General features: G+C 45.2%; 1 protein-coding gene across 1 annotated transcript in view; it reads right to left on the minus strand.

Annotated features, from left to right (window-relative positions):
* Positions 1-24,166, minus strand: part of GAD2 (glutamate decarboxylase 2) — a 742,591-nt gene that overhangs the window by 88,563 nt on the left and 629,862 nt on the right. The window contains exon 14 of the mRNA XM_069648150.1: positions 17,764-17,871. Coding sequence (XP_069504251.1) covers positions 17,764-17,871 — 108 coding nt within the window. The remainder of the gene's footprint in view (positions 1-17,763; positions 17,872-24,166) is intronic.

The raw sequence follows: 24,166 nt of genomic DNA on the forward strand, positions 1-24,166 counted from the left end.
TGTACTACTGCTTCTCCATGCCGGTTAGTCCAACATGTGCATGCTCCCGGGTCTGCACTGTGACGTGGGTGCGGGAGGTGGCAAGGTGCGTATTCACATGTGTGCTCATTCGCACCCCCCCTTCTCTTTGGGCATGTGAGCCACAGCACATGTATGCTAGCTTTTCTGTTCACCCACTATCCAGGTCCATTGTCCTCTCTGCTTCTCCATGTATCCTGGTAGTGTGCTGTTCTGTAGGACCATGGGTGGAACCAGGGTAGCGGGCAAGGCAGTGGGTGATGACGAGGTAAGGGTCTCAGGTTACTTGCATATTCAGGGAGTGGTAGTGCTTGAATTTTCGGTACACTGCTTCGTGGCCCTTGGAGGCCACTAGCGCAACGTGGGTACAATCCAGGGCAGCAATCACATTTGGCACTTAGGCAACTGCATAGAACTGTGCCTTCATGGCATTCAACTGGGCTGGGGTGGTAGGCAGTGAGATGTGGCATTGCACGTGTCGCAGAAGGGTTTCAAGCACCTGGGCCAGCACTGCATAGAATGTGGGTTGTGCCATGCTGTTCATCATGGCGACAAAGTACTGTAAGGGGCCAGTTCCAAGGAATTGTAGGATGGACACTAATTTCAGCAGTGGGGGCACAGCTGTCCGGATGTTGATTGTGCTCCCTATTTCGTCCTGTATTGTGGTGAACAGTTTGGTCATGGTCTCCTGGTTGAGGCGGTACAGGGTGACCAACTGGTTGTCAGTGAGGGTCCAGGGTGAGGGCCTGACCCTGGGGATTGGGGCATGCCTTTTTGGGCTCTCCTCCTCCTCCTGGACAAGAGGACAAATCCTTCTGCTTATCAAGAATCCAACACTGAACCCGGATGAGCTCAGCAACTACCACCCCATCACCCATCATCCCTTCCTTCGTAGGATCCTTGACAAATCAGTAGCCACACAACTCCTCCAACACATCAAAGCCAACAACCTCTTTCAGACCTACCAATCTGGCTTCAGACCCAGATGCAGCACAGAAACAGCTACCATCAAAGTGATCGACAATGCACTTGCAATCCTCAAAGATAACCATCCTTATTCCCTGGTTTCCTTGGCCTTTCAGCAGCATTTGACACAGTAGAACACTAAACACTCACCGACAATCTACATTGCCTCATGGGGATCAGCAAGATCATCCTCAGAGGGATCAAATCCTACCTTGCTAATTGCTAGTTTGTACAAATGGATTCTTCCAGATCACCACCTCTACCCATCACCTGTGGAGACCCGCAAGGATCCACCCTCTCCCTGTGATCTTCAATCCTTACATTGAACCACTTGGAACCCTCCTCACCCCACACAATACCCACATCCAAGAATATGCAGATGACATGCAGCTCTTCCTCAAGATTTCCTCCATCGGAGACATCCACAGGATCAAGGCTTGCCTATCATTAATCCAGTCTTGGATGCCCACTGCTTACCTGGAGCTTGACCTTTCCAAGACTGAATTCCAACTTCTGACCAAAAACCCCCTGACATCCAGATCTGGCTTTCTGCCATGAAGCTCGAGAGCTTCAGACCCCAGCAAGCCACCTGTATCAAGTCTATTGGGTTCAACATTGACAGACACCTCTGATTCAAAAAGCACATATCAAGGAAGACAGAAACAGCTTGGTACCAACGTTCTCTCCTGTGGAAAATATGCCCTTAATGCCGGAAAACATCTTCAGATATGCTGTCCAAGCCTTGGTTCTCTCCCACCTCCACAGTAGCAATGCCCTTTTGGCGGTCCTTTCAGGGATTACCATGGCACCCAGAACAACTCATCAAAGGTCAAATTCAACCAAATCACCCAACCCTCATCGAACTGCACTTAAGTCTGCTGCAAGTCTGTATCATCTTCAAATCCTGCTGCATCATCTACAAGGCTGTCACCCTGAAGGCCCTCAAGTTACCTCACTGAGAAAGTCAGCATCTCTGGAAGCTAACAACTACCAGAATTAAGGACATGTACAGACTTGAAATAAGGCCGGTGAAGGACAAAAAGAACCAGAAAAAAAATGTGTCTCTGTCTACGCCCCAAGACTCTGAAACCTCCTTTCCATCAACATCAGACTCATTCCCTCACTTCTTCAGTTCAGAATGGAGCTCATGACTCTCCTCTTCAAAGAATGGCTCCTCCCTACTCGGTCCACACACTCTCCACTCCCCATCCTACCTGAGATTGGGTGATATGATCCCACTGTTTGCTCCCCTGGTTGCTTGTGGCTGCCATGTTGACAAATTGCCAACCTCGCCCCTTCCCTATTGTTGGCTCCCCCTGCCCTTGTTTCTTTGCTTCCCTCATCACATTCTAACCCCTATTATTGTAAAGCACGCTGTTGCTTCTTGAAGCTAGGACAACGCTCACTAAACACTATAGTAATAATAATGATGATAATAATAATAGGAATTCAAAAGGATATGTCTTTCAGTGGAAAAGGGTATAAAAGAAAGGATCCAGTCTTAAGTCCCCAAAAGGAGGACCAGGGGAACATGATTGGTTCAAAAAACGTAATCCAATGTTTAGCTGTACGACACAGTCAAACAGGCTTTGAGCTGATCTGCAGTGTGGGTTAGACCCAAGTTCAGGTGCAGTGAGTCGTGCTGGGTCAAGAGGTGACCTGCCGTCAAGTCGGTTTGAAGCAGTAGCTTGATGCAGCTACAGTGCAGCATTCAGGATGAGGGTCAAGTCGGTTCAAGATGTTAGTAACTGCTGGTTCCGGTTTGTGAGTGACACAATGCTTTAGCAGTTGGAGTCAAGGTTCATCGGTTCGATGAGTTTACTTTGGTGATCCAATGCAAGGTTCAAAGACGCAGCAGTTCAGGTTGCTCTGCAGCGGAAAGGAGGTTAGATGTGATAGTGCAAGGATGCAAGCTGATCAGCCCCTTCAAATGCTGTGAAACCCTCTGCACAGGCTTTAGGATAAGGTGAGTCCTTTCAGTTTCTGCGCCCCCAGCTAGCAAAGATTGGTGAAGTGGTAAAGTTCCTGGTCCTCAGCAAGAGTCACCCCCAGTGTGCCTTGGGAGTTGTTAGGGAGCAGAGCTTGCCTCTGCCTTGGAATCCTCCTTCTTCACCTCAATGGCTGAGGACTTTGAAAAGATAAACTCTCCAAAAGAGGTTCAAAGTCCACAGTACAGAAGCAAGCCTTCTTTAAAGTATACAGTGCCTGTTCTTCTGACAAGAGGGATTGGCCTGCATGTATCATAACCAAAGTGCACTGTGCTAATGGATGTTAATGAGATAGGAAGAAATTAGAGGTACAAGGTGAAAGAAGATGGAAACCCTTTCCCACTTGTCCTGATCTCCCTCTGGCTTGGCTACACTAACTCTGCACTTTTCTCATACCCTTAGCATCAAAGACCCTTTGGAATGCAGCACACTGGTGGGTGGCTACACTTTTTATGAAAGGTGTGCCCTTTGATTCTGGTTTCCCCGCACAGGTCTTCCTGAGGGGCTATCTTGCTTGAAAGAGGGGCTACCCAACATCACAAAGGATCAAAAGAAGGCAGCCCCCACTAGATGTGCAGCAGAAACAGCCAGTCTGGGGCAAATACACACAGCCTGCCCATGGCTGGGCTGACCTGGCTCCCAGTGTTGGCACATGTAGAATTCAGATTCAGGTGTGGCTTTAATGATTATATGAAATTCCAGCCGTGATAACTCAAACTCAGGTATGGCTTATGTTTACAGCTGGCACCATTATGGTGCTTTTTTGTAATTATATAGGTTGGGAACGAAGGCGCATATTTTAAATGCATCCACATTCTGGAGTGATCTTGCTTTCACCACAGATCTCTGGATCTGCTCTGTGCCAATGAAGAGCGGGTGCTACAGTTCAAGAAACCGATGAAGCAGGGCACAGGTATTCACTATGCTTTTGGCCTGGGGTCTGCTGGAAGGAGGTCGGGTAACAGGCCACCCATTCTGAGATAGAATTACCTGCATCATTTAAATTGATAAAAAATCAAAAAAGCCAGGGGTTCTACACACTTGCCAGATGTCAATATTTCAAAGACTTGGTTGCTGTTTAGAGAATGCTCAGGACCTGATTGGGGCACAATTGTCCTCTCGTCCCTTTTTGTGTTATAAATACTGTGTGTTCCTACTGTGACATCTACTGGTGCAATGTCACAGTAGGGGGATACATCATTGTTTTAAAAATCTGCTGTTACTGTTCTCTTCCAATGGAAGCTATGGACGATAGAAAAATATAATACATGGGTGAATATCAACTGGGGGAAATATTCCATTGAGGCGTTCTGAGTCCCATCTGACACGCGACGACACTGAGGCTAACGTTTTCAAATGATGCAGAACCTTAAGATGGATATTTGCCACTAGTTGATAGGCATGCATGTATGTTTATGTTGTACATGGATTTCATCAACAACCAAAGTCCTGTATTGAAATGAGTCGTTGTTAACTTTATGAAATGTGGCAATCCTGGTTAGTATGTGCAACTCTGTGTGAAGAGACCCTGCATAGATTCCAGCCTCCATATACGTTTTGTGGAAGTGCTGGAGGGAGCGGAACGTGGAGTCCTCGCCCTGCGGAGGACTGTTCACCACATCGGAGCAGTGTTTCGGGTACGTGTTGCGTGGTTGCCAGAGGTGACTTTCATGGGTGTGTTTTGCAGAGCGGAGCAGATGACCTTCTACTTCAGAATGAGGCTGCCTAGCAGAGCGGAGCAGATGACCTTCTACTTCAGGATGAGGCTGCCTAGCAGAGCGGAGCAGATGACCTACTTCAGGATGAGGCTGCCTAGCAGAGCGGAGCATATGACCTTCTACTTCAGGATGAGGCTGCCTAGCAGAGCGGAGCAGATGACCTTCTACTTCAGGATGAGGCTGCCTAGCAGAGCGGAGCAGATGACCTTCTACTTTAGGATGAGGCTGCCTAGCAGAGCGGTGCTGATGCCGGCGATTGTGTGGCATCACCAGAGCGGTCACCTCCCTGCAGGGAGTTATGACTTTCTGCTTGCAGTATAGTGGCGAATTGGGTTCAATGGAGTCTATAAGCAACAAATAAGAAATAATGACAATACGCAAAGATTTTCCCAACAAATTGACTGACTATGATAACTAAATTCGGAAGAATATTAGTTGAAATCATTTTTCTTCTACTGAAAATTCTAATATAATATAAAAGCAAATGAGTACGAAAAAATCATCACTAATTGGCAACAATAGAATATCCTTGAATAAGAAAACACACTGCGGCACGAAACCGAAACAGCTCCCACTTTCGCTTGAAACTGAATGAAACTCAGCTCTCTGACATGAGCAGATTTGAACAATGTGAGGAGGCAGCAAGGCATTTTTGCTCGTTTATTTAAATGGTCAAATGTGATCATGAACATATCTGTTCTTCCGAATAAAAAAAAAAAAAGCAGTTCATGACTTGCTACTGCCATTAAGGGCATTATTAATGAACACTGTGTCAAAGGAACTGTCCCAGATGTTTTTTAAATGGGCCATAATAGCCCCTCTACAAAAAGAATACAATTGGGCTCTGCTAATCATGGTAACTTTCAAACTATCCGTGATAACCCATTCATAGCAAATAGAGTGTGGATAAGTGACCTGTGAGTCAGATTAAACCCCATACAGAGGACAGTGAAGTCCTGGATAGATGCCAATCACGCAAATGCCTGGTAGGTAGTCTCTTTTACAGACCATGCACAGGGGAAAGAAACATGCTCTGGACAGACACTTACAAACATTTTGAAGCCACAGAGAGAACACACATGTAAGACATGAGCATGTCCTTTCTTTTACAGTTTTCCACTCTTGAAACAAGGAAAGAAATGTAAAAACGACAACTATAGTGACAGCCTTTGTAAGGCACTCCATGAATCAGCCTGGGCAAATCTCTTCGGATAAACTTCAAATAACCTGAATTTGTACTAATTCGGCCAGACCGTAATTCCTTTGAGGTTTGAGGGGTACTGGTGTGGAAAGGTTGAGCCGTGCAGGCTGTGAATATCACTTGTGGTTGGAGCTCTTGATCCTTATTGCTGGCAGAGGCAGGAGGGTATTTGGGTAGCTGATTGACAGGTAGTACATTGACATTTACTATAGTTGAGGTAGAGGTAGAAAGCTGAAATAGGATAGCTTGGTCATTTTGTTAAATCCCAGAGTAAACTGGAGACTGGACATTACGGGGGTGGGACAGCTAGACACATGACACACGCAACCACTGTCCTGAAATTCACCAAATTAATGTTGTGAGCCTCTACCCCTACTTAGAGACAGGATTGCATCTCGACAGTGCATATCAGTGGACCTTTTCAGCACAAGCCCTGTGCTTGATTCAGAGATATTCAGGTGGTTGTGACAGCAACAGACTGTTATGAGAGGACTGCACTCAAGCCCTAACTCGAGTTTTGGAAATTCTCTGCTGTGGGAACCAAAGGTCAGTACTACTGAAGAAACATTGGCAGCTTGATGTTCAATTTTGGGGCACTTCCCTTTGAAATGCAAACAGATTATATGGTAGCCCAACGATTTGTAAATGTATCTGCTACCCCAGGTTTGAAGAGGTAGACATTCTGCATCCAATGGAAAGAGTATACCAGGTTTTGGTTCTAGTACCTGGGCCTTTGATTTAGCGATTCCCTCTGACTTCACAAAAGTCCAAAGGAAATGCCCTCTTTTAAAACCATCTTTTGAACAATCAGCTATGGAGATTAAGGGGAAAACAACAGGGAACTCTTCACGGATACGAGAGGACTGCTGCATGGACTAGAACTAGATCCCAAAAGTGATGGGCAACCTCACTGGCAATTATTGGTTCCAAAGCCATTTCACTGATAGTTAATGGATCTTGCCCACACCCAATGCAATAAGATTACATCTTGAGTTGCTTCCGAAGGCCAGGGGTGTACATTTTGTTAAAATAAAGTACTGGGAGATCTGTGAGGGCTGTCAAAAGACTTGTGCCAAGGAGGTTCTGTGGGAGCTTTGCAACCACTGACCGTTAGCAACATGACATTTAAGGGAATAACCATGGATGCCACTGGACCATTCAAACTACAGAAAGGTAGGTCTTGCATACATTGGTGCTATTTGATTAAGGAACTTACTACCCAAGCAATTTCCTTTTTTCCCATAACAATTGGAAGTTGTAGAAGATTTTGATATCCTAAATCAGAATGGTTGGATTCCCTCAGGACATTTTCACAACTAAATCACAATGAACATATGAACATCCATGCAGACTGTGAGGGTGGAGATTTAACAACACCCTAAAATATGGCGTCAGCAAACCTAATAATTAAGACACATAGAATTATGATGCTCTATTACCACGGTTCATGGTTGCTATCTGGAAGAATCCACCAACATCTGCAGTCTCTGTGCCAGAGAAATGCAGAGGTCTAGAGGGTGAATATTAAGTAAGAGAGAGTTGCAGACAGTGTCGTCCCTGGTCCCAGACAGCCTTGTAGATGATGCAGAAGGATATGAATTTAATCAGTGAAGCAACAGGGAGCCAGTGAAGATTATTTAGGGCAGGAGAGATGAGGTCCCTGCGCTTGAGGCCATCGTTCTAGTCCTAAAATAAAACAGGATCTGGAGATTCTGTATACACTTTATGAACGTAAATGCAATCTCTGTTTTTGATGCCTACCATGTGCGATGCATAGCTGAACCGAGTTAGCAGTTAGGTCAGTTCAAATTCATTGCCACATTGGGCTTTAGCAAAGGATAATGGCCAGCACCACTTCATCTAAAAGACAATGAAAATGCAGGCTTGTCCCCTCTTCAAGATCCTCTCTAATGAAAGTTGTGGACATTTTCTACTCCATGGGTCATCCACAGCTGCTTTCCAACAGCTAATTGATAATCTCTTATAACATCAGAGTGAATATACAGGTACGTATCATGATGATGTAGTAACCCACATTAGTACCCGGCACGCGCTGTCCACAGGAAATACTACACGTAGAGTGGTTCTTTTCCGAGCCATACCACATGGTATTCCTGTGGACATACGTGCGTGCCTACCTTTGTTCACGGTGGGGGGTGTGGCAGCCCCTTAGCCAATGAGGAGGCTCGAAACGCAGCATTCCCTGCTCCGAGCCTCCGTAAGGCTGGAGGCTTCCTTCGTCCCCTGCTCCCCTACAAACTATCCCCTCCCCACCCTCCCTACCCCACTTACCTTCTTTTGTCTTTTTCTCAGGAGCGAACACGCTGGAAACACTTCTGTTTCTAGCGCGTCTGCTCCCAATGGCTGCCATGGAAAGCGGCCATTATATTATTTCTGTTTCCAAACGCAGCAGCATTTCGGATTAGAAAAAAATGCCATTAGTACCCCGGTCTAACGGGCCGGGGTACTAATGGCTATAAAACCATCAGTGGCGGGCCAATACCGCCCACTGTAATGCCCCCGGGGCCTGTAAATAGAGGCCCCGGGGGCATTACCTGGGCCAGTATTGGCCCGCCACCTCGGGTCTGATTGCCACAGTCAAATTTGGGAAGTTTACCTGGCACAACTGAGGCTGGCATGTTTCAGTCTATGAGACGTTGACCTTAGGACCATCCCAGCAAAGTGCAACCTCAGTACAATTGCTGAAATATGCCTCAGACACAATATGAGGAATAACAAAATATAACCTAAAGTCACCAAAGTACAGGACATTCACGTCACCCTGCGCTAAAGGAAGAAACATCTTGTGTCTCTTTTGGGACAGATCAGCTACTACCAGAAGTTTAATTTCCACTTTCCCACCAGAGCCAGCCCATTAACAGAACTGTTGGCTAACAATAATCCTAATCCCTTGTTGTGAAATGACCTTTGAAGATTTATCCACTTAATTCTACTTCTCGCCTCCAGAGATCCCTCATTCCCTGCTCCCCTGAGCCATCCACGCTCCTCTGCTACACCCACACCCTACATGTAACCAGCTGGGTCTGTCCTCTAGGTACAGCGGTCCACCGTTTTCCAGCTAGGTTTGCGCTTCATAGATCCTGTGCATACAGGAGCTCGAAGCCTTTTTAAGAAATCCATCAGAATTAGTAGCACTGGATTTCAACCGACTTTTGACACTCCAGAAAGATACGTCCAGAAAAGCCATGGCTGTTGTTGATTGCAAATCTGAGAAGGCAGGGATATAACAGCAGTGTTCATCAGTTGAAACCTGCTCCCATGAGAAACGCGATATAACAGGACCTTGCAAAAGACTTTGGGCCTCTTTACACGGATGGCGGTGGACCAAGGTGCTATCGGCACCGCCTTGGTGGAAAGGGGAATTACCGGCCTATTCCAAGGTTGGCGGGGCGGTAATTCCCCTTTCCCCCATTGCCCTTCCCCATTCCCATTTTTGCCCCATAGGGCTCTGTGGGAATGGGGAAGGCGCTAATTACGGTGCCGCAAATTGCGGTACCGTAATTAGCTCCCTGGTCCCTTTGCGGGTTGGTTTTTAACGCCTGCAAAAAGCAGGCGTTAAATTCTCCAACCCGCAAAGGGACCTCGTAGTAAGGCGGTAAGGGTTTACCGGTACCGGTAAACCCTTACCGCCTACCGTGTAATGAGGCCCTTTGACTGTCAAGTAGGCAGTGGTTGTACTCTGTTAATATCTAGTGGGGTGACATTTCACCCTCTTTATGGATAATGCACCCTTGATATGTTTTTCTCAGGAAAAGTACAATACTTCATGCATACTGAGGGGATTCACCGCCATACAAACTATGCACTTTCCATTCTCCATGGAAGTTGGAAAAGCCACCAACATGTGCATTTTCTCTTGCATTTCCCCACTCCATTTAAGGAGCAAAGGGAGAATAAAAAAGTTGAAGGGTGTGTGTTTAATAAAGCCCCCTCCATAGAGTATGGAGAAACACCATTTTGGAAGACTTTATTCCCTGACTGTAGTCAGGCGACCCTGCCTGCATCTCTGTATGTGAAGGGCAAGGCCGATGGAGCAGAGAGAACGTGGTCATCTTTGGGTCCGAGAAACACTGTCATTCAGACATGAGCAGAAGAACCGCAGAGAATGCAGGGAGATGGGCGGAGTTGGTGAGATGTCAGACATGGCGCTGCTCAGAGGCAGCGAGGGCGATGGGTGAACACATGAGCAGGATTGAACAGCGAGTAGAAGAAGACAGATGCCAGCTTCTAGGGCTGAGGGGAGCCAGCAGGCGAAGTCCTAATGAAGGTTCTGTGTTATTACATCGACTGTCTTTTTTTCGATGGGTTTTGTTTCGGGGGAAACAAATCGAAAAAGAACCATTGAAAAAACGCCCGTAAATGTAGCAACGTTGTACCCTAATAAGGGCACACACAGGTGCAGGGGAGCCGAGTTATGAATTTCCCGGGAGGGGCCCAAATACAGGGAGTGACATCACTGGCAGTTATAGGACCGCAAATTTGCATGCAGTCGCCAACTTGGTGCAACGGCGCGCGGGGGTTGGAAGCGCGCGCAGTGCAGAACAGTGGAAACATTGCTAGCATGTACTGCATATACTAAAGTCAAGTAAGAAGGAGATTAAGTCTTTAAGTTGCATTCCAGTAGGCCATCACTGCCCCTACTCCACCCCTCTATAATCATCCAGGTTGTAGTAGCTCTCAAAAGGCAGAGCAACACAACTAGGATGGGAGAACGAAATGCCATCCTGTGTGTGTGTCAAACCTCAGAGCAAACACTGTGGGTGTGCCTCCTACCTTGAAGCACAATCTCACTAATTTGGTGCAAATGTCGCAAGTGAGAGCATGGGAATCCCCTGCGTGTCTGTGGGCTGCAGACCCCGGATCACATGCTCACTTCTTCAGTGTGAAACTCTGGCCAAGGCTCTTTGGGTAAACATTCAGGATGGGTCTCACACCTATAAACAGTGTGATATATTGAGTGGCCACCTCACTCCTTCGCATCTGTGCCTCCATTTCTAAAACTCCTTCTGGGTTGGGTGTACCTCTGCATCGGTTCACCCCTCTTGCCAAGAGAGGTGCACAGATGTACAAATACACCCAACCCAAAACGATTTTTAGAAATTGAGGGACAGACTTGTTTTGCATCTGTGCCTCCATTTCTAAAAATCGTTTTGGGTTGGGTGTACCTCTACATCTGTGCACCCCGGTGCACAGATGAAGAAGTATACCCAACCCAAAACTATTTCTTGCTTTGCATCTGTCCCACAATTTCTAAACATCGATTTTACCTGGCTTTTACCCGGGCTGCCAGAGAGAGACACATACTGCGTCTCTTCTCTCCGGCCCGGAGGGGGCTCAGCCCTGACTTCATTCTGCCGGGGGGGCCAGGCCTCGCAGCCCCCCGTCCTCGGCACCCCTGCACAGGTGTGCAGACTGTGAGAGCAGCTGAAGTCCAAAACCACAGCGGGAGCAATGATTTTCAGACGTAAAGAGAATTCAAGGTGATGAATCTGCAATATAGGAGAAGCATTTCGAGCCATTTATAATTATTTTAATTATAATTGATTATTTATAACCAGGAACGTCATTTCACCAAAATGTCATGGGTAGCGGAAGTTACATAGCACGACCATTGACCATTGACCTCTGATGACATCACTGGAAGTTATGTCATTTGACCTCACCCCGAATGACATCACGGGAAGCGATGGAACACGACCTTTCACCACTCAACAAAACAGGAAGTGGCATAACATAGCATTGTTTTTAAATAAATATGAAAAATATGGTTACGATATAACTGTAAAGTGATATACATTTCAGACAAGAACGGATCACCATATGTATCATTAATATCAGTGTGTATAGGCCCATATTACCAAATCACTGTGAATGCAAGCAGACATCCAAGGCCAAACGATAATAATGTGTTATTATATAGCACTTACGCTTAAGGGCTTCATATAGAACAAATAAACATACAATATCACCCAACCTGTGTTGGGAATCATTTATCAACTTCAGCAGGATGAAAGGCTAGGTTGACCTTGCTGGGCGTCAAACCTGCAACCTGCAGATAACATACACATTGCAGCAGCCAGCGCTCAACCCACTGAGCTATCTTACCGGCTATAGTTATCAGAAAACCAGCCACTCCAGAAACAAAGAGCCACATGCTGCTGGCCACAGTCCTTGAGCCTCAATAAAAAATATTTTAAAAAACTGTTTAAAAAAAGAAATTAGAGTAGCAAGGGGCGCAGTTGTGACTCCATGTTTATAAGCACTGAATATCTGGAGGTTTCAAAGCGCAGACCCACGGATCGAACCTGTGTTGCTCCGCATCGTCTTGCTTCCAAGGCAAGCGCGTTTCCCCTGAGCTATCCTGCCCAGATGGTCTGGAAGAGTAGTCTGAGGAAGTGAAATGAATGAGAGGCACTCCTTGGTGGGACTTGAAGTTGGAGGTGGAGAGCGCTTTTGGATGGAGACATTATCAAAAAATGTTGTATGCATTAAGAATTGACGTTACCGAGAAAAGATGCAGGGTTGAACTAGGAGTTGGACTTTCTACAGAGCGTTAAGAAAGTGAAGTTACCTGGAAATGCTGCATGCTGGGAGTTGGAGTCAGAACTCGTAACAAACTGAGCAAGTGGATGTACATGAAAAAATTGCATGCTGTAACTCGGGGCTAGGACTTCTCGAGCATACAGTATTCAGAACTTTTAAAATCACATTAAGAAAGTAAAGTTGAGGGGAAATCTTGACTACTGGAACCTAAAACGTAAAAATATTGAATTGTTATTCGCTTTAGACTTTCATTAATCATTTTGGACTTTCTGCCCCAGAATCCATTTGTTTACCATTGTTTTAGTAAAAAGAAAAAAATCATGTTCACATGGAATATTTGGGAAGTTTGCATGTGAGACCACCAGCATTTCCTCTTAATTGCGGTCAGATTGCGGTGATATCAGAAAAAAGACAGTTTGGTCGCCTGCAAGGCCATAATTCTGAGGCATCAAATCAGCAATGATCTTCCTCCTGGTGCATATCTTCAGCTGTGGAAAAAATTAGCAGCCAGCCTCTACAGGATGAAAATGGCGGCAAGCATGTGCTAGTAAGATGTCCGCCCAAAAGCAGCGTCCTTGAAAGTGACAAGGAGTATATACAGTGGCAAATCCCAGTGAAGTAGCTCAAGGTTCCTCATGATGACAGACCCCTGAGACTGTCAAGCCTTCCTCAAATCCAGTGGTCGGAGTATATTAAAAAGTAGCAGAACTGTGACACTGGCAGGGTGGGGGGCAACTGGGCGGTAGCATGGAGCTATGCATATGTTAAGAGGTTGAGGTGTGATGTCTAAACTACCACGTGGGTGGGATACACAACAGAGGGGCTCCTTGTGCATTGTGCTTTACATTTTGTTCTCACTGACAAAACACATTACAGTTTCAATGTAACACCTTTCATGGCTTTAGGAAGGTTTCCTCCTGGAACTTCTAAAAACATTTCTACTGACCAATTTTGGAACCATATTTATTGCGCCAGGACAATTGCTTTTGCGGCTGTCTGCAGCCTTTTATATTTGGAAAGAGGCATTGAGGCTGATAGATAATTGCTATGTAGGAGTTGTGGAAAGTTGATCCTGTCTCAGAGTGTAAATGAAATATGATGCATCTATTTTAGGATTTTATGTATAAGATTTAAGCAATCAATGCATTGTTTTATTCATTCAAATGTATGCACTTTGTTCTCTTTTATTGAAGGTTAGTGTCTGTTGTTTTGTACTAACCATTGCACAATAAAAAATGTAAATAAAAAAAAACAATTCTGGAAACATGTATAATAGTTCCAGTGAAAAGAAGTTTGCGATCATACTGCTCTCTATATTTTGCAAACCATTCAAATGATGTAGAGGAGGGGAAGTTCTGACGATTTAATATAGCATGCCAGGTCACATATGGCATCTTTCTCTTTACAAGCTCTTTCTGACAGGCGCTGCAGAGAGGCTGGTGATGACCTCAAAGTGGCCCTGTATTAGTTGTGTTAGTGTGAACAGCACATTGCCACACTGCAACACAAAATGGAATGCGACAAACACTAATAGCAGAAGGATACAGATACCAATATGCTGTTTTGTTTTAACTATCCAGGGTTTGCCAAGGCATTTAAGAAGATCAAATTGAATTAAACATTTCAGGAATACGCGCTTCTTCAATTGTTGGGCATGCTTCCTAAAATGTGCCTTTTAAGCAGAGGATTCGCTCTCTCCTGTCCCGTCTACAATCTACCCTGGGCAAATAAAGTAGACCATTGCTAGGTCCTATACAGTGTTGTTCTGATTCCCAGCTAAAATGGGGTGTAAGTGAAGTTATTACCTTGCAGAAGTATATCAGCTAACATGAAGAAGCCTGCTTTGCAAAAAGTACTGTTCTGCAACTGTGGAAACTGTTGCAAAAAGTCGTCGAACTATTAATTGTAAAAAATAAAAGAAGTGCAACACATTCCCTGTTAGTTCCCGCTCACCCCAACCACTCCTAAAATCCATCATTATCAGTAATCTGTATTAGCCCCATGGAACCTAAACACTTCCTCTGAGAGGAGATTGCATGGTCGGACGTCCGTCGTGGACTTGACAGCAGGAGCGAAATGCACAAAAAGCAGGTTGATCCTACTGCTGTCTCCCCGCTGATATTGTTCAAATGTTCACCCGCAATGTGCAAAAAAGCTTTTTGCCCCGGCCTGGCCTCAATGACTAAATGGAACTGCAACCGAATCCTAGTTAGGGAAGTGGAGTTGTAGGTGATCTGAACTAACGGAGAACATGCTAGCAAGACTCAAAGCAAATGATTGACTTCATATCCTGGGCTACTATTTTCCTACCCAGTACAATCAATTCATCCTTTCTTGTCACATTTTTCCTTTACCTTTCCTATCTCTCTCCAAGCAACCTTTCAATTGATCAAAGTCCACTACATAATTCCACCACCTCTCCCACTTTACCTTTCCCCCCCTCTTTGCATGACCCTTTCTTTTAAATTCAAACTAGGGATATCACTACTAACACTGCACCCTAACTTGGTGAAATTGACAGAATCAGTTTTAATTTCTGTAACTTTCTTGCATTTTGTATTTCCTGTTTTACCTTGTCTGGATTTATTTATGTAATAGTTTTACATTTCCCTTGCACATTAAACAACTCAGCAGCCAAATTCGAAGGCTGGTAACACACAATGAAAAGTGTATGGTGTGCATTGAATTCAAGCGACTTTTGATCACATTGGGTTGAGGGACTGTTGAAGGATGTTTTTTGACTCACAAGCAGGCCTTCCATTCATATGTAAGTATCAGGATTTTGCAAGGCATCTCGGTGTGGATTTGACAACCCACCGCACATGGGTAGTGGTAGAGTGCACCTTCCATGATAGGCGTCAAAGGTCCCATCTTTGCAAGCTCTAGTCTAGTCTTACATGTATACATTTGTGTTCAAGGTGGAAGAATGAAAACATACAATTGCTGCATATTCATACATGAGTGCCTCTATTAAGGACCGGGACTGGTCATCATCATTGTGTTTCCCTGGGTGCCTGGCATGGAAAATGAGAGACCAGGGACAGGGCAAATATTCATAGGGGCAGATGAAAATCAAATGACATCACGCTGCAAATCAAGGTTGTGCTTTGATAAAAGGCAGCCCCTCCCGCAAATGCAGTGGGTAGCACAGATCTGCCTGCACAGAGCGTTCACACTTGCAGGTCCAATGTTGTGACCCTTGACTTTCACAGAATATAACGGCTTTGTTGCATTGCGTATGCAATAGCACCAACAAGTCGGGGGAATAAAACATGTGTGAATCAGGAAAAATGTGTTTCTACAAAGTGTTTTTGTCTGTATAGAAATTACTTGATCATGGTGTGTCTAAGTTACTTTGCTCAAGCAACATTTAAAATAGGTAACGTGTGTAGCATTTCTCTTTGCCTGGTAGCACTCTTTGCCTGGCAGCACCAAACAGGACCCCAGAGACACGCATGCATTACCTCAAAAAGCCAGAAAGGTAGGCGATGAGGAGGGCATTAGGTACCCAACAGCCCTGCCAGCAGTACTCACCTCTGTGATCCGAATGACCTACACCTTGACATTCCTTTAGGAAACATATGAGTTCCTAATCCCCCTGTCTGACAGAATGCAAGGGAAATCAGATACTTTACTTATTTATTTTATTTTAACATTTATAGCAGCACATCTAGCTCTCGGGCATCTGGGCGCTAATTACATTGGTGGGTACCATTGCATGACAGGAATAATTCAAGCCGGTGGTGGAGGCTATTATTTAAACAGAAGAGTCTTTAGATTTTTTCTTACATATCACTTTTGTCAAACCTAGACAGCTAGAAGTTTGGAGAGGCCCTATAGATTATTGGTCTCCTACAAGAACCACCTCCATCTCCAACCAAACAGACGTACCCGGTTATATTCCTGCAAGCAGGTGGTGATGAGGAGTGCGGTAGATATCCTCTGCCGGCCAGCATGGCACAGGATCACTGAAATGTGCATGCATCACTTATATAATTCCAGTCAAAAGAAGATGGAGAGGCCTCTAGGTGCTCAACTGCCCTGCCAGGACTATTGGCCTACCCTATGCCACAGAGTGTTCCTTCTATAGGTGCACTCATGGTTAACAACAAAGCTTATATACTCTCCAGGAAAAAAACAACATTGAAATAATGCTTTTCATAAATGTTACAGCTTTTGGAAATAATACATTTAGGAATTGATACAAAACGTAAGACATTACATATGTCATGTCACTTGTTTCAATCTAACACCATCCTGTTAGTAACGACTGGTGGAAAAACAGGGCGCAATTGAGCCACGTGTTATAATCAAACGTACTTGTTTCCCATTCATGCAAGGAGACTAGAGCGTTGGCGCTCTCAGAGACCTTTCATCATTCACAAATCTCTGAAAACGTCGAATCCTACGCACAGCAATAGCAGAAAGCGCAGTCCAATATGTGTAACTGTTTCCAAAGCTGTTTCAGTATGGCACAGTCTACGCATGCGCCTGGGTCCAGGAATTGGTGGCCTCGGCCCCACTACCTCTAGAGTGTCCACTGAGGTGTACCCTAACATCCTTAGCACATTGCGGTACATCAGCAATCACTCGACGGTCAAGAATGCCAGGAGGTCATGCAAATGGAGGAGGTGCGCTTTGTGAATTCAGGTAACATAACATAACATCCCATTACACAATATTCCTAACCCGCTTGCACCCTACCTTTCATATACTCTTGCTATCTAATATGCATTGTTAGAAAAACCCAAGAATTATCGGTTCCATGTGATAATTTCCCCGCAAAAAGGCTTTGTGAAAAAAAAGTCGCCTCAAAAAGGCTGTGGTTTGCGGCAAAGTTATCACTGTGAACCTGCGGGGCACACCCCCGCGACCCCTGCTTTTAAATTTAATTTTATTGTATTTGTTTTTGTAACATATTTTGTTTATATAGCGTGCTGGGCCCAAAGGCATCTGGGCGCATAATTATTCCCCTAAGCTCCCCTCATAAATGATCACCAAACATAATGTTGCCATAGCCTTTTCCCAGTGACTTATATGTACAGCAACCATTTGTGTGGGGGTAATGTTACCAGATACCAAATAATCAATACTTTGTACTACTGTCCTTGTCCCTAGTTCATGTTTCTACCTCCCCTGCATCATCTGGTCTCATGTCCACATCCTCACACCCTTCTTTAAGGAGACTCCGCTCTGTGAACCAATGTTAAAAAACGTTTTGAGAGCTTTTTTGTGCCAAGAATGCATTGTTTTCTCTGCAATGTTCATGAAATAAAGACATGAAAATAAATCACAGTGGAGTACATACCTTTCCATTGAACACCATTTCATAGCCTTCTCTGTTCTTTATTTTATTATACAGGTATTCGGCCAACTCCAAGCATTTATCAACCTGGGCTTCAAATCCTTCTGTACCCTGGAAGGAAAATAAATCACATATATTTACAACCATGGTTAGATTAAAAGGAGATACCAGAAAACTGAGGACTTATCCGAAGCAAAATAAGAGGTCCATTTTCCGTTAGAAGCGCGTTTTTTGGAAAAGGACAACGTAATAGCTGTGATTATGGACACAATCCAGGCCTTTCATGTGCTGCTGCCCGTGTCTGTCTAATAGGCTGTATTCCATTTTCTTGCTGTTTTGAAAGATTGATCCATTCCAAGAAGCCTGGCTTCGCCTCTGCGACTCTTTTATCTGTCATTTTGTCTGGAGACGTGAACTTGGTGTGTGTGCTTTGCACATGTGCAGGCCAGATTGCCCAGCCTTTTATCTGCCTGCACCGCAGTTCGCCGAGCTGTGCATTGTGTGCACTTGGAAGCAGCGATTTTCCCAGCATGAAACTAGAGAGAGGTCTGCAGGCGGCAGGCAATCGGAATTACACGAATGCATAGCCAATTGGAGGAGCACATTCGAGTCACTTGCAGCTCATGGGCGAAACACCCCGATATTTCACTTACATTTCAACATGTTGTTTCTATTAAATGTATTAAGCATGCCAAGCTCAGAAGTGGCGAAATGGGGTTCATGGATCGAGAAAATAGAACAGTATCCACACACAGTCAAAAGTCACACAACCTTGAACGTAAATTAAGCAGATAAATGACACATTCTTAAAAATGAGATGCAATAAAAACTGGAATTGGCAAATCCATTGGGATTGGCTTTGCAATTCTATAATGTGAATATTTTGTGACTCCCCCACATGACAAAAAAGACTTACCCTCTACATTTGCAACGCCGGATCTTTTTGGCTTTGCCTTGAATTGTTCCTGTGGATTTGCCTTTAAAGACCATCTGAAATGTGGCCACTGAACTACCTATTGTCTACCAGATTGCTAAGCTCCCTGTTTGCTCGGCAGCCTTATTTGTATGTTAACTTATCTAACTAGCAACTGGCATGCATTTTTCAGAAAGCAGCCATGTGTCATTTGCATACCCATAATCCACCAGTGACTGGATTACTCACTACGGAATCCTACCTGTAAATCATGTTCCCGTTTCACCCCTGATGGACGATAGGGTGGAGAGAGTTCAGTGGGGGAGCAATGTTGTGGGAATAAATGTGATCACCCTAACTTCAACATGTTACAGAAATAGTGTTCTATAAAACATTTTTCTTGACTTAGCAAAATCCTGCCTAGTATTGTACACTGAAAAGAACTATCCCGGGGTGCTAGGAGATGCACTCACAGGTTCACACCCAATTTACAGCTTTGTAAAACCTAATTGAAACCAATATACTTTGTTTCAAAAACACCTATTTGCTAGCAACAATGCTCTTATGAAATGTAGGGCAGTGGTCAATTGAGTATTGATAGTATATGTAGAATAATATACGCCCAACCGTGCATTATAAGGATGAGTTTGCATGAGGCCTAATGCTTAATAGAGGTACAACACTCGCAGATGACTTTGAGTAGCCTTCTAATGCACATCTTTGGAGGAATTTTATTCTCGAAATCAGAGAAAATCGAAAAACTACAAATGTTCTGCTGTTATCCAAAATTGCCATGTAGTTGGAATGCATCTCAGTGGAAGGTTTTAGAAGAACCAACAGTTCACATAGGTCTTTAAACCTGGCTTTAGTGATCTGCATGCATGGGTCTTGAGGTGGGGATTGGCTTCCAAAGGGTTGAGCCTAGGGATGGGGACGGTCCTCACAGTGAGAATGTAACTCAGGGTGTGGATGTCCTTGAGCTGAAGCGGAGCCTTGCAGCTGGGAGGTGGCTGAGAGTGCAACAGTCCAAGGAACCAGAGACAGGTTTGTAATAATGATAGGGAATATAGGGACTAAGGCAGGGATCAAACTTGAAGTAGGGATGGGAATCAGGAAAAGGATGAGCCTTGTGGTGAAGATGCCCCGTGGGTGGGAATGGATCTTGTGAGGTGATGGCACTTGAGGAAGGAGCAGAGAGGATCATTAGGTGAAGTGCATGCACTGGAATGAGAAGAATGGTCAGTATAGTTCACATTGAATGCTTATAGTAGTGAAACAGTATCTCTCATGTAGAATGTGATATTCTATTATAATTGGATAGCCGTGATATATTTATATACGAGTGATTTTAGTGATAATGATGTGTTATTTATATAGCGCTTTTATCCAAAGCGCTTTACAGAGCACATATTTACATACAATATCACCCAACCGAAATTGGTACTCATTTATCGACCTCAGAAGGATAAAAGGCTGAGTTGGCATTGCTGGGATTCGAACCTGCGACCTGCAGATCACTCTCAGATTGCAGCAGCGAGCACTCAACCCGCTGAGCTATCTTACCGGCTGATTTTAGAGGTGCTGACTGAGAGCATTGTCGCTTTGTGGCACCCAACTGGAAAAAGAGTCATAAAAGAAAAGGTGAGAGGGGTAGTGCAGTGGCGTCTCCAAGAATCACATTTAGGGGGTACAGAAGGGGCGAGAGGCAAAAGTACGAGGGCCCACTATATATGGGCAATGTGAAAGCGTTTCCCAAAGTGATGAGGGCGATCTAAAAAGATGTTAATAGCTCATTATAAGAATATTCTGAACTGGAAATTATTTCTTTTATGTCACACTTGGTATTATATGGTTAAGCTCAAACTTTTAACACACAAGGAAACCATGGCAATGATGTTCCACAGTAATATACTGCAGCGACTCAGCCTCTATAGTATGCAACAGAGCTTCTACCCAAAGAACTGTACAAATGATCAGTAGGCACCAGAGGAAGGTCCATTTCTGGCCTCTTTATAGATACATTAGATGAGTAGTTAGTGATAGGCTGTCGAAGTGGTAAAATGAGGAGACATGAAAAGGGGACACACTATGACGTAACATAGTTACATTGTATATCCTGTCTGAGCATGGGAGAGAGTTTGGGGGAAGAGGGAGCAGAGGGGGGTGCTGGACACACCTTCTCTGGCTAGCATGGCCACTAGGTAGATCTTTGGCTTGCTCTTGAATACTTCTACTAACTGCACAGCCTTAACATCTGATGGAGGAGCCTTGCAGTTTTGAGGGGTCAGCAGAGTTAAGGAGTGGAATTGAGAGTCAGCGTTGGCGGGTGTGGGATAGAGAGGTTGTAGGGGATCGAGAGCAGATAGTTCTAGTAGGAGAGGAGAGAGAAATGGGTTCAGCTAATGAATGGAAGCTAGGGATGGATTTGAAAACAAAGAACAGAAATTTGAGTCCACAATTCTACATAATGAGCCAGATGGCATGGGGAAAATAACAGATGGCATGGGGAAAATAACGCTTGGCCAAGCATGGGTCCTTATAGAATTCCACAACGTTTCACCAATCTGCCCCACATTTTGCATAGTTTCCTGTTATGACCCTGTCGACATTACTGAATGCATGCCATTTGGACAGCCCACCCCTTTTCTCGGATTCCATCAAAAGACAACATTGGTTAGTGGGTTTGTGGCTTGGCCAAGCGCTGTTCCTTATACAATTCCACACCGTTTCACCAATCTGCACCAAGTTGTGCATAGTTACCTGTTAGGACCCTCCAGACTGGCTGCATGACATTTGGACAACCCATCCCTTTCCCTGGATTTCAGTACCATCACACATGAGATGGTTGCCTGAAATCTGCAAAAACATCCATTTGGTTGTAGAAGGACTGGTCCCGACATGAGGAACAAAACATCTCACAAGCTATGGGACATGAGTCCCATAGCTTGTGAGATGTTTGCAATGCAATGCACCACAATGAACTGCACCATGCCAGTGTGAGGCGACAGGTGGGGGGGGGGGAGCACAGAAGTTCCCAGTATGCCGCAGCACGCCGACTTTTACCTCCCCCCAACATCTGATCCGAGGGTTTGTCAGCTATCCACATGTATCCATTCTCAGTGCAGTTTGCTTCAGGTTGCAAAGCACCTCAAGCAATAAGAGATTCGGAACAGCGACCTACAGGAACATTGATTTTCGCCAACTGATAAGAGCGTTGTCATGTCCGTCTACAGAACCCATTCGGAGAACGGGTACTTTTGCTAGTATAATATAAAATATATACTGTATATAATTTATATTGTATATTAAAATCAATGGTGCTTTTTCACGTGGCAGAAAAAAAGCCAAGAGGGCATGCATAATGGCTATAAGTAATGTCTTTATGTCCCTACCTACCAGGCGGTTTAATGTTCTCTACTTCCTGGGGGTATAGCCCACTCTGCTTTTTTTTGTATTCTTTATTTATTCTTCTGCATGTAATTTTAACCAACTACCCCCTGAACTGGAGAGGGTTATTCATTCAATAACGAATAGTGCAAAAGCGTTTTCAGTTTTATTTCAACTCTCTCCCCCTGTTTCCCTCCCCCCTCCTCTCCTTCTCCCACCCCCTCCATCTCTCGCCACCCAGCAGCGAATGGTTAACCAAATATCATGACTGGGTTGCGACATCAGTGGTACTATGTACATTCTATCCGACATAGACTTCCCAAATCACTCAATGCAAACAGGTAGATGTCACAGGGGGCCACTGCCTAACCTGGGGATGAACCATATTTTTGCAGTAACGGGCTCCATTTTGCTTCTCTGGATGGGTGTAGATCATGCAAGATTCCAGTCAATTTTTCCATCCCGTAAATTTCCCACACTTTGAGGGCACACATTTCTTCAGTGGATAAACTGGGGTTTTTCCACCTTATGGTGAGACACCCGGGCAGCAAAAAGCAAAAAGTGCATCATATGTGGCAGCCTTGTCCACTCCCTTTTCACCTCCTCCACCCCGAACAGCACCAACAAGGGGTCCATCGTCCTCTCAATCCCATCAACACTGCTGACTCAACTGAGCACCTCCTTCCAAAACCTGCACACTTCTGGACAAGCCCACCAAATGTGCCAATAGGTAGCCCTCTGGCCACAGCCTATCCAGCATAATGGATCCTCCCCCAAGCACATCTTGGACAGACTATGGGGACCATACTGCCATCTGTATATGAGTTTTAGCCCATGCAGCTTGTATTGACATGCCACAGATGTCTTGTGTGCATTCTTGCATAACGTCCTCCACTGTGTTTCCTCCAATTCCCTCCCCAGGTCCTTTTCCCACTTTCTTCGGTACTGCCCAGTATCCCCTTCCCAGCTTTGAGAAGTGCCTGATTAATATTGGAAGTTATCCGCTTGGTTATTCCCTTTTCGCCCAACATCAGTTCCAAGTCTGTCAGGTCTCCCTGTATCACATCCTTCCATTTTACTGCCATCAACACCCCTTTCAACTGCAGGAAGTGGAATACTGAGAGCCTTCCCAACCACAGTACCTCTTCAAGCTCCTCAATGGTAATAAATGCCTCTCCTTCAACCAGTTGCCCCACTCTTTCAAGTCCTGCCTCAAACCATGCCTGTAATTGCAATGTCTTCTGAATCCCATCTGTGAATGGAGGTGCCCAAATGTAACTCAGGGGTGACGGCCAAGTTGCAAACCCCTTAATTTCTCTCTTTACATTCCATATTGCCCAGAGCGGGCCCAATATATTGTGCTTTCGTACCTTATGCAGTATCTTGCTCAACAGTGCCCACAACCATTCTCCCACGATCACAGGGCGTACCATGTGATTTTCCACATCAACCCCGTGTTTATCATTATGCATCCCTAGATGGGGAATTAATGCACGGAATTGGGACGTCTTGTAGTAGTTATACCTATCTGGCACGGCCACACCTCCCCTGTCTTTGGACTGCATTAGTATCTTCCGGGCCACCCTTTGCTTCTGCCCCTGCCATAAAAATCTCATCATCATCATCAAGCCGTGCAGCGAATGCAGGAAGCCAAGGCTGAGCTCCCTCTCTGCAGCTCCGCTGTGAGGGAATGATCAGCTGTGCCCTGCAACACCCGCGACCAGACCTCCAGCACCGGAGTGCTCCTACATAGGAGGACCACGCCATCGGAGTAGCAAAGTCCAGGAAAGCACCAAAATGGCTGCCGCCGGCACGATCGTCACGACAACGACCCATAACAAGGCTCCCCATTGGCCCCTGCACCCTGTCCGGCCCTCCCCTCCATTTAAAGCAGGTGAACCAGCAGGCAAAGCCATGCAGCGAAAGGCAGGAAGCCAAGGCTGAGCTCCCTCTCTGCAGCTCTCCGCTGCTCGGAGCTGCCGCCCAGGAGACTACCACGCAAACCGGAAGGTAAGGCTGCCGCTGCCTCACTTAGCCACTCTAGTCCAAATGCGTGCACCCAGAACGTTGCCCGCCGTAATGCTCTGCTAGGCTACCGCTCCTTGT

The sequence above is a fragment of the Ambystoma mexicanum genome, chromosome 2q, assembly GCF_040938575.1.
Source record: "Ambystoma mexicanum isolate Mex_15411 chromosome 2q, UKY_AmexF1_1, whole genome shotgun sequence".
In the NCBI taxonomy this organism is placed as follows: Eukaryota; Metazoa; Chordata; class Amphibia; order Caudata; family Ambystomatidae; genus Ambystoma; species Ambystoma mexicanum.